The 11,330-nt window shown below is 37.9% G+C and overlaps 1 protein-coding gene across 2 annotated transcripts; it reads left to right on the top strand.

Moving 5' to 3' along the window:
* Nucleotides 1-36: 36 nt before the first annotated feature.
* On the top strand, nucleotides 37-9,208 carry LOC102228271 (protein LYRIC-like). Of its 2 annotated transcripts, XM_023344510.1 has the most exons (13): nucleotides 37-550; nucleotides 1,781-1,879; nucleotides 2,020-2,134; nucleotides 2,711-2,872; nucleotides 3,045-3,116; nucleotides 3,380-3,553; nucleotides 4,454-4,522; nucleotides 4,654-4,725; nucleotides 4,850-4,980; nucleotides 5,734-5,844; nucleotides 5,954-6,053; nucleotides 6,162-6,211; nucleotides 8,191-9,208. In XM_023344510.1, exons 1-13 carry the CDS (start codon nucleotides 185-187, stop codon nucleotides 8,191-8,193), a joined length of 1,524 nt encoding a protein of 507 aa, XP_023200278.1. In that variant the 5' UTR covers nucleotides 37-184; the 3' UTR covers nucleotides 8,194-9,208. The 2 variants fall into 2 exon arrangements, with proteins under 2 accessions (XP_023200278.1, XP_005797511.1); XM_005797454.2 differs by having other exon boundaries at nucleotides 38-550; nucleotides 6,162-9,208.
* The last annotated feature ends 2,122 nt before the right edge of the window (nucleotides 9,209-11,330 follow it).

The following is an 11,330-nucleotide window of genomic DNA, read 5'->3' on the forward strand; positions in this document are numbered from 1 at the left end:
TTAGTGGGTGTTTGTTAATGGAGTGGAAAATACCCCAGTGGACAGTATCTAAGTGCCGTGAATGGAGTTTTGATTTCTTGCAGCGAGATTAGATTAGCCACTCCTCCCACACACGGATGCGGAGTAAAATGAAAGCTAACAGCTAGTGCGGTTTGTTCGCATTTTTGTTTTGTTTTTGTCAAACATGGCTGGGGACTTGCGGAGTTTCGCGCTGGAAAAAGCCGAGCTGCTCTCTAGCCGTTTACGGGAGCTGGTGTCTTCGGGACAAGGCTTGGTTCGGGCCCAGTTCGGAGTGGATCTGGGTCTGAAGCCCGAGCTGTACCCGAGCTGGCTCATCCTGTCAACGGCGGCGGTCGGTCTGCTGCTGCCGCTGCTGCTCGGGGCGTCCTGGGCCGCTTTCTGCGGCGGCGGCGGAGGGCGACGGGTCGGCAAAAAGCGGGCTTCCCAGGTCAACCAAGGCGGCGAGGAGACGGGAAAGGCCAGCGCTAATAATAAAAGTGTCAAACCAGAGGAGCCGAAAAAGAGAAACAGAAAGAAAACCGGCGACAAGGTGAGGAAGTAGGAATGAGATGTCTCATCTCAATGGCTGAATGAAACAAGCGATTTTCCTCATTGTGTTTTACTAAAGATGCTCTCTCTAGTGGAGAAAAATAAATAAATAAAAGTAAATATAGCTATATTTGTTTACAACAGCTACCATTTTACGCTAGTTTACCTCAGCTGCCTTCCATATAATAAACTAAGCATGAGCTTGACGCTCACTTTGTGTCCATAGATGAATTACAAACTAAAGAAAGCAATAATTGTACCTACAATGACTTAGTTAATATGTAATGTATACAATTTCTGTTGGAAAAAAATGAGAGATATGCTAACTAGCTACGTGTTGCTAACTGACACGTCACTGATTAGGTTATAGCGCCCAGTAGTGATGGCCTCCATTAATAAAACCTCCTTCGGGTGATACTTCCTATAGCACCGTATTCCTTTCTGTAATAAAAAAGACTCCTGGAAAAAGTCCTCAATGATTCAATAAAGAGTTGAGGAATCCTTCATTGTTTTTTTTTAAGTCCATGCAAATAAGTAAAATCGTCCTGAAATACGACATTTGCACAGGTCATCAGTTGCAGTGAATCCTTATTTGTCCATCATGCCAATGTTAGGATACTGATCACCGTCTGTAACAGGTGGGCATGAAAGACAGTCAAAGTCAATCCAAATCCACAAAATATGTTGTTGGCATGCAGGATTTTAATGCAAATTACTTTATATATCACAGTTGACCAAAAACTGTATCCAGCAGATGTTGATGATGACCCTGACTGGCCTTCAGTCATTCAGCCCCATAAGTAAGAGTGAGGCACTGGGTACTTCATCCGTTGGATAGGGCCACATGTGCCAGCCTTGTTTCTCCATGTGCATCACAATACTATGGCTGGTTCAATACTGTTCCTTCTTTGGATAACTTTTAATAGCTGATGATCATTGTAGACTGGGAACAACTCTGCAGATCTGCAATTTTGGATATAATCTGTATCAACCATTACATTTGGTGCATGTTTAATTCTTAAATCTGTACTTTTAGCTGTTTCTGCTGCTGCTTTAGCACAGTGTTAGCTTGTTGTCAGTGCACTGAGGAAGTGATCATCAGTGTTATTTACTTCACTTTGTCAGCTTTAACAGTGTTATGTTGCATGACGTAGCTTGATTAGCAAATTTACGGTATTTACAAAGCAAACTGACAATAGCTTGTGTTTTGTTTCATGTCTTTGTGTTACAGAAGACTCAGTCCAATGGTCAGCCGCCGGTCGTTGCTCAAGAGGAAGTTAAAGAGATTGTGGCAGCTTCAAAAACAGCTACACAGATTAAAGCTGTTAAGGTAAGACCAAAATTAAGGGGAATCGAAACTGAACAAGTAAGCTACAAGTTTTATTTGATGGTTTGTCTTGTAATGGTCTAATTATTGCTTCTGAAGACAATAATCAAACGTTTTTCGTTGTTGGATTTTCAAAATCTCAGCAGGTGCATGAGGTGCCGCCCCTGGTGCAGGTGAAAAAAACCAAGAAGAAACCTAAGACAGATGTGAAACCAGTTCAGGTGTTGCCCACGAGTGACGTGAAAGAACCCGATGATGGTGCGTCTCCACTGGAGGGATTGTCACTTTCAAGCCATTTATACTGTTAGCCTAGGCTAGCCCCTTGTAATATGCAGGGATATTCCACCTACACTTGAACTGCAAAACATATTATTGAGATTTTAAATGATAGGCTAACATTGTAAGCTGTTCATAGGTTTTTACAAAAAAAAAAAAATCTTAAAAGTACCTCGGAGGTTTGTTTGGGAACATTAGTGAAAAAAACCCCAGAAAAAATACAAGTTAGGAATGTTAGGTTATGAAACAAAATTCCAACTTTTAAATATGCAATGTAGCAACTAAACTGACAGACTAGGCAAGAATAACATTATAGCATTGCTCAGAGGTTCCCCTACTAACAGGACAAATACTCTAAACATGCAATCAGAAAAAACTGGAAAGATTTAAATCAAAGTCTGACCCTAAATTCATTTGTGAATTAAAGTTCACAGAGGCTCTCCAATACTCCTACAATGCACTTGTGCAAATTAGTAAAAGTCTTAAAAAAAAGTTTATTCTTATAGAAGGTTGTAGTTGCTTAATCATTCCTTGTTGCTTCGTCTGTATTTCTCCAAGGTGCATGGGAGACTAAAGTCAGCAATCGAGAGAAGCGGCAGCAGCGAAGGAAGGACAAAGGTTCAGAGGATTCTGGGAGCCCGGGAGGCGACAAAGCTTCCAAGGCCCACGTCGAAACACCTGCAGCCTCAGCAACGTACAAAAAGAAGAGAGGAAACAACGGTAATCATCCTCTGAAGACTAAATTCATTGTTCTCATTGGTTTCAATAAGAGAATTTGATGCCACACCCAAGTTTAAAGTGGTTGTTTATACTCGCTAACACAAGCTTTATATACTGAGTATGATGTCGCAAAGTTGATATTGACACATTATTTGCTCTATATGTGATGCAGAGAACCAGCATTGGAGACCGAACACAAAGGGAGACGGAGCCAGTGGGAAAGGCAACACTGAAACATTGAACTGTAAGTATGTTCTGTACTTTTCTTAATAAGTTTTGACCTGTTACATCTTAATGTCGTGGGAGATAAACTTAAGAGGAAACAAATAAACATTTAAACTTGAAATTCTTTTGTTTCATTTTGAGTTTTGCAACAATTCAAACAGCATGAAGCACCAGTTTAACAGCATATTTATCTAACATAACGATGCTTTGAATGCCACCCAGGATGTCTAGCAGCAGTATCGCAAGTCATGCATTTCCCTTTTTTGCTACTTCTTTTTGTAGCTTCCTCTGCATGGAGAGCAGAGCCTACAGTCAATGGTGAAGGCTGGTCTGATGTTCCATTGAAGGCCACTGGTCAAGCTGGTTCTGTGGAAAGAAAGAAGTGGAGCTGCATGCCTCCATCTGCACAGTACAGGTCCCAGTCTGACCCCCGACCCTGGGCTCAGGAGTCTCAAGGTACCACTGCTATTCCCGTGTACTTTCACATATGGAATCAAGAGTTTATGAGATGGATTAGCAAAATAGTGCGTAATTCAGTTCAATTCAAAAGTACTTTATTAATACAAATGCAGAATAAACAGGAATAGGAAAAGTCACACATGATTCCAATATTTTTTTACAAACTGAAAAGTGTGGCATGTGTTTTTTCTTAAAGCCGCTTAGACTCTGCCCATCCTTATGGCTCAGTATCAGTCAGATTAAATGATTGAGTTAATTTTTGAACAAGCGTGTTCAAGTTTTGGTGCAATTGTCAGTAAGATTTAGGTCTGGACTTTGACTGCACTGTGTAGCTGGCAACCTGTAGCTCAGGTTGCCATGTTTAGAGTCGTCATCCTGCTGAAAGTTGAACCTCTCCCTCAGTCTGAAGTCTTGAAGCCGTTTACAGTTTTTTTTCTTGCCTGTCGAAGAAAAGCATATCCACAGCATGATGCTGCCGCCATCGTTTTACACCGAGGATGGTGTGTTCAACATGATGCGATAGTTTGTCCACCGCAGCATATAGGCAAAAAATATTCAGTTTGTGTCTTAGCTTACCAAAGCACGAACTGCAAACGGGATTTCTTAGAACGCTGAAGGCATTTCATTGCACTGGATTTTATTTAGGGGTGTTATAGTAAGGGGTGCTGAATAACCATTCAGATTGTGGCTTTGTGACTTATTAAATCTCTTCTAACTCTAATAGGATGATGATAATTGACAAAGCATAGCATCCGTATCAACTTTGGAGGAGGTTGTTTTTTTTAAGAATCAGTTAAAAATACAAGTGATAACTTAGCAGACTGTTGTTCTGTTATTGACTAATATAAATCATAGTAGCATTCCAACCATATCTCTGTCTCCATGTGTTGTCAACAGCCGCCTGGAGCAGCATGGACTTGAAGATGAAGACAATGCCCTTTTCTGTGCTGCAGCTGAACTCTGCAGGTTGGTGCTAAATGATCACATCTACTTCCTGCTTGTTCTGTCCAGGAAATAAAAAAAAGAGTTTCATAATGAGCCAGAATAGATTTTATAGCCTTACAAAATGAATAGTAATAAACCTCTTTCTCTCTTAGATCCATTATCAAATTCAGCTAAGATGCAGTGGGCCAACCAAACCATTGTTGACGATCAGTGGTCAGGAGTCAGTGAGTAGCCACTATTTCTTCCTACAGGGCACAGCCATATAAGTGACTGCAGCTTGTTTATAAAGGATCTGTTTGTTCTTCTTTCTGATGTCTAACCTGCAGCTGTCTGCTACATGTTTTCCAGAGGGGATGGCAGCAGATTCCTCCTCTGATTGGAATGCCCCAGCGGAGCACTGGGGAAACTACGAAGAGCCTCCTATACCTGTGGTGGCAGCAGTAGCAGCAGCAGCAACCCTGCAGAAGGATCAAACCAAGGTTTTATACTTTAATACACTCCAGTTACTGTTGTTCATACTATATATGAACACTCACAAGTTGTAGCTCTGCGCATATCTCAGTTTTGGGTTCATGGTTAGGTACTAGTTTGGTTAACCAGCAGAAAGGAACTGGTGCTGAATGCTTTGTTTGTTTCCTGTTCTTTTAAATAGACACTCTTGCATGGACGAACATAGAATAATAAAGAAATCATCCATGCAAATGAGGGGCTCTGAGGTTCCAGGCCGCAGTTGAGATGTTTGTAAATTTACTTCAAAATTAAAAATATTTTTAAACTATTTCATTTTGTGTTAAACAGCGCCCCCTACTGGCCATGTGTGAAACAGACCGTTTGATTGAGGCTAAAAATAAGATGAATCACTTTTGTTTATGAAAATATTTCAGAATTAAATAAGAGTGTTTTCTTGGTCTGCAAAGGAGAAGTAAATAACTTGATGAAAATTGGGGTAAAAGCTAAATGCATTCCTTTTGAGGCATTCGGTAATTGTTTTTGCCTATTATATTTAACAGCTGTGTCATAGAATATCATTAAAAAGTTAATTTATTTCAGTAACTCAGTTCAACGGATTATAGACATGGATTTCACATGGTGGCTTATTTAATTATTGCACTTTTTTCCTTCATCAAAGCTTACTCCTAATATTTATCCATGATTCCATGTCAAAACCCTTGTTTTGATATTTTTTTATGTAGAATTCAAGATTTAAAAAAAAATAAATACATTTATGGCAGGTATCAGAAGATGAGAAGGACACTGACGATCCCTCAGGTGGAGCAGCCAAGTCTAAGAAGAAGAAGAAAAAGAAGAAGCAAGCAGAAGAGGATCCTGCAGCTGATGTTCAAGTAGGAAATGCAACACAAATACTTTTTTTTAAATTAAAATATTTAAATCAGATTAATTTGTAAAAGTACTTGTTTTCTTGTAACTTTTCTTGGAATTGTTTGATTATAGACTCCAAGTGCAGCTTCTATACTCAGCGCAGCAACCAAAGTCCCACAGCTTCCTGCGCTGCCGCTAAATTCACAGAATACCAGCATATCATCCTCTCAGAGTGAGTTCAGGCTCCGTTAATCACAACGTAGTAACAATTTTCTCTTTTTTCCATACATGCTAAAAATATTTACTCTAAACTGACCTCTGCTGTTTTGCCTTCTGACAGAGAAGTCTGAGCAAACCGTCGAACCTCAGAAGCCCTCCCAGAAGAAAAAGGTCAGAAGGGAAACTTGAAGGAACAACACAAGTCTATTCAAATGTTATGCAAATGATTAAGAGTGTCTCATGCAATAATTACCAGGTACAGTTTCTGTCTTAGATGTGTAACTTTTTAATAGCGACAAGAGGACAGCGAGCAGCAGATCTAACATGCTGTATAGGAGTGAAATGTGGTCCTATGGACTGTTAATTGTAACTAATTTTGCACTATTTGCTAAACTGCAACCAGAGGCAGAGTTTCAGGTGGGATTTCAGTAATGCTACATGGTTAATAGTTTTGCAAATATATTTCCATCCTTTTTTTTTTGTCCAGCAGGAGTGTGTGTAATTGTTAACCCAAAAACTACAAACGCGGGTTTTAATTCTTTTTTATTTTTTTTTTGTCTTGCAAAGTCTGAGTTAGGCTGGCCGCCCTAAATGATGCACTTTGTTTTTGTTGCTCTTCCACTCCCTCTTTGTGATTTACTGAAATGCTTTATGCTGAAGGTAGAAGGCTCTGTTTAGATTTTGGTTGAATCTAACAAAGCAGAGCCCAGATGTTCGCTAACGGACTCAAGAGTTTCGTTACATGTTCATAGATTATCTGTTTCGCACAAATTTTTCTTGTTAGTTAAAGAAAATATTCTCAGTTCTTAAACAGAAAGTAATAGGACATATTCAACACCATTTCATTGTAATATTGCAGTTCCATTCAGAAGTTTACATACATTCATTATGGACATAAATGACCTATTCATGTACCTTTAATAATTGATTTGAACTGTTCTTGTCTACAAAGTCCAGCCTGTACACAAGGTTTAGTGTACAGGTTTGAATTTAGGAGGATTTTTCCAAAATGATACAAGCAAACTCAAATATTTATGTTCTCCCCTTTTTAATATGTTTATATGTTTAATATGTTTTAGTATCAGTCAACCCGTTTAATAATTCTGACTGGATATATCACCACTCTTCCTAAGAGGAATGGCAGGTTTCTTTTTATGTTGTTGGTTTCCTGATAACAGATCAGCATAGTCCATCAATTTGTAATGAGGTTGAAATGGGGGCCAATTTCAGAAGTTTGTTGCAGACAGCTTAATCCATTTATTTTTATTTTTATGAGCAGTCTAACATCCAGCCAGAAATATGCCAGAAGCTGTGGTTCCTCTGCAACTTGCTAGGGGATTTTAAACAAATATTGGTGGGGTGACATATGTAAAATATATATGTGAGCAAGTATGTATAGTTTTGACCCTATGGTAAATTCAACCATAAGCTTCTAAGTCTTGTTTTTAAATTGAATCAAAGCTGCCTGTTGTATAGATACATGGTGCTGTTTCTATTGCGTCTATAAAATCCCAACGTTATCCTAACATTTACGCCCATAATGACCGAATGTAGGCATCAGACTGGAAATGGAGACACATTTTTAGGTAATCTTTGAACTAGAGAATACCTGTGGGAAAACTTCTTGATTCTATGTTCTACACCATCTTGGTTTGCTTTTTTTTGCTTTGCTAGAAAGGGCAGAACATTTCGATGAACTCTTTAATATTTCATGCTTCCATGTTTGATATAGACTGCTTCACTCTTACTCTAAATCAAGCGTGTCATTTTTCCTCGCACCGTTTAATTGCAGCTAAATGTTGTAAGTTAAAGCATTCCAACCTGACTACTTTAGACAGTAAGGGTAATTAGTAAAAGAAAAAAAGCACTTACAATGTATGATCTTCTATAAATGTAGATTTCATCCATTCCTTTATGACATTCCTCGACATTCTTCATGTTCAAACCATCCATCTTGCGGATTTTCAGATGAATATGGTCTTGATATATCAGTACTTCTGAAATTTCTGAACTTCAGAAAGTTCAGGGTTATTTCCACCTAGCAGTACTTGTTCAATAACTATCTTTGGCTTTAGCTGCATTTACAAAATATTGAAATTTCAATTGAAGTTTGCTGCATGTCGACAAATTAAATTTCCTTGAGATTGCAGTGACTGGTAGAAGCCACCAGGAGGCACTGTAACTGAGGCTCGAGGTTGATGGAGTCAAGGCGATGAAACGGTAACGTCAGTAAATGCTGTCTTTCTATTTTTTATGAAAGTTGTCATTATGATTAAGTCTGTCCTTTTCTAAGTAGCTTGTATGCTTTTTTTTTAAATGCGTTCTTCTGCTCTCTAAATGACTTTTTACAAGGATTTCTTCCATTTGTTTCCTAGAAAAAGCCACGCCATATGTATAGATTGTAAGGGCTTTTTTCTAGTTTGTGATTGCACTGTGCAGAAACCTGTATAGTTTCTTTTTTATTGCGAATTAATTGTTTTTAAACGGTTTTTCCAAATGTGAAACTTTTTTTTTTTTCCAAAGAATGAAGGAGAATTTTTTTTTTATTAAAAAAAAAAACGAATGAAAAAGAGCTTTGCAAAAATGTGACATGGAGCAGTTTGAACTCTTCATTCAAGTTGTTTGAGCGTATACATTTAAAAGAAATTAATTTCTACTGCCTTAATCTGCCGTATAGAAAGTTTCTTGGAATCCTTTAGCTTCCATCCTTTTGCAAGTTTTTATCTTTTTTCTTTTTTTTTTTTTTGCATGACTTTGGTAATAGTATTTGTGGGAAACAAAAGAGACAAAAGACCAGTCTTCTTTTACTTTAACTATTTTGTTCTAGAATACCTCTTGTTATAAATACCATAACAGCTTTATGTTAGAAGAAAACTTGCAAACTTCCTACTTTTTATGGGCATCCATTTTTTCTCTCTCTTGACTCTTGAATTACTCTTGAAATATTAAAATGTTAATTGACTGGTGTTGATTAATGTTTGTAGGTCTGAAATGATGCTACACTGTGGATTCAGGTGCCCATTTTGTTCCCTTTTTACCAATGAGTAAAATTATTGCTTGTATTTATACAGTTGTGTCTAGAAAATCTCGGATGATTTTGTTAAGGACATCATAATGATCTTTCTATGTATGTTCTGGAAAGAATTAAATGGGAAATGCTTCATATCATTTTGTGGATTTTATTGTGCCTGATTTTGACATGTGATACAGCACCCTCCTCATTTCTTGGCACCCCTGGTATGGCAAGGCAGGTTCAGTTGTTCAGAAGACTATTTGAAAGTGGTTTATATTAAAACCTAAGTGTACAAAAAGAACATCAATAGCAAGAAATATATTAGTGTCACACTTATTTGGTGACTAAGGGAATGTGGTTATGTGTATAAACATATGTATCATCAGCATACATGTCAAGGTAGGAAGACATTATATAAATATTAGATAAGATTGACACGAGAATGGATTCTTGTGGCCTACAAGAGAATCTCACCTACGTTTCCATTCTATCAGTATGTTATGATCAACTGTGTGAAGCTCAATGTGAGTCTTTGATGTGCAAATGAGTCGGAATAAATTAATTTTCCATTGCTGTACCATAATCTCACTCCCCCCCAAAATTTGACAAATCCAACAGGAGGGAAGCCTGTGTTTAGAATTTTCTTTCTGAATTTTTATTTCAAATTATGCCACTTTCATAAACATATTTATTTTAAGGCTTTTCACAACATAAATCTATTATAAAATAAGCTAAAACTGACGACATGTTTTGGTGCAAATCTACATGTATGTCAGCAGCCATGCTCTTCCCCTCCCGAGACCGAACTGCTGCCTCAGTCAATGTGTTGAGGCAGTCGCGTGGCATGTTACTCGCACAACCTGACCCCTTTACTGCATCTCTCTCTCTCTCTGTCTCTCTCTCTCACCGACTCTCTCACTCTTATCTCTTAGTTCATTTAGGATTTAGCAGCTTTTAATCTCTTACAATCTCCAACATCTCTATGTGCATTCAGCTGCACCACAGTGGATCATCACAGCATATGCTAACAGTGAGAGGTCACGCTGTAATGGCTGACTGCTCAAAAACGGACTCCTCCTGTTGCTTTTGTAAAAATGGAGTTCCACTCTCATGATGCCTGAAACTCAGACGTCTCGCCGATTGAAAGCAACAGATGTTATGAACTGAATTTAAAAAATCTAGATATGAACTAGATTTAAAGTACCTAGTAATATCTGTGTTTTTCGCAATTTCTGATAACTGAGAGAAATAATTTCAAGAGTTTGGACTGCAACGTTGGAGCCCCCTCTCTGCTATGTAGCGGTTCAAAACATGAAAACAGAAAATTGGACCTGAACTTAGACATGTTTGAATTGTGCTTGAGCATTTAATGAGGAAGCTATGTCATTTCAGAAGAGGAAAATCCCCAATCTGAGTATGACGCAGTTCACCTAACAGAGCTTAGCCCTGTGTTTACTGGTGGCCCAGCTGTCCGGCTTGGTTTAGGCCATCTGCACAGACTGACATGAAATGAAGTCCAATCCCTCACTTCAGATGTTCCGAAAATTAAAATATCTTTGAGAGACTGTTTGGAAGTGATTTAGGGGCAAAGTAAATGAAGAAAAGTGATAACTCTTTTCTAGCTTTTTCTTCTGTAGACTGGGAGTTTTATGAAAAAGAATGTGCTCCCATGCAAATTACATATGCTTTTTTTCTTACACTTACATGTTTTGGATCATTAAACACATTTTAAAATCAGATAAATATATCCAAAGTAAATTGAAGATGCAATTTTCAAGTTATAATTTTATTAAGTAAGGGAACATTTTGATCCAAACCAACATGGTTCAATGGAAAAAGGTTACCATGTTGGTTAAATCATTAATTAGAGGTTACAAAACCATTATTTAGTTTACTTTCACTACATAGGCTTGAAGACTGCCTTACTTGTAGAATCAAGTAGTGCCTGTCTGACAACAAGACTAGAAAATCTCAACAACCAACACTTACTATGATTTAAAGGTATTCAGAAACAAAGGAAAGGGAAAAGAAGAAATTTGCAATACTTCATTCCAGTGAATCATCATGAGAGCTATTATACACAAATTGAGAAAAAATGAAACGGTGGTGAACCTTCCAAGGGGTTTCTGGTCTAGTTTATCAACGACTCAGATATTCATGATAGAATGGTGGAAACCAAAATAACTCAAAACCCATCTCTCATTTCCCAAAAACATATGAAGGAATGGATACCCAAAGGGAAATGTTCTGTGGATTGATGAGACAAAAACGGAACCT

The sequence above is a fragment of the Xiphophorus maculatus genome, chromosome 13, assembly GCF_002775205.1.
Source record: "Xiphophorus maculatus strain JP 163 A chromosome 13, X_maculatus-5.0-male, whole genome shotgun sequence".
Classification (NCBI taxonomy): Eukaryota; Metazoa; Chordata; class Actinopteri; order Cyprinodontiformes; family Poeciliidae; genus Xiphophorus; species Xiphophorus maculatus.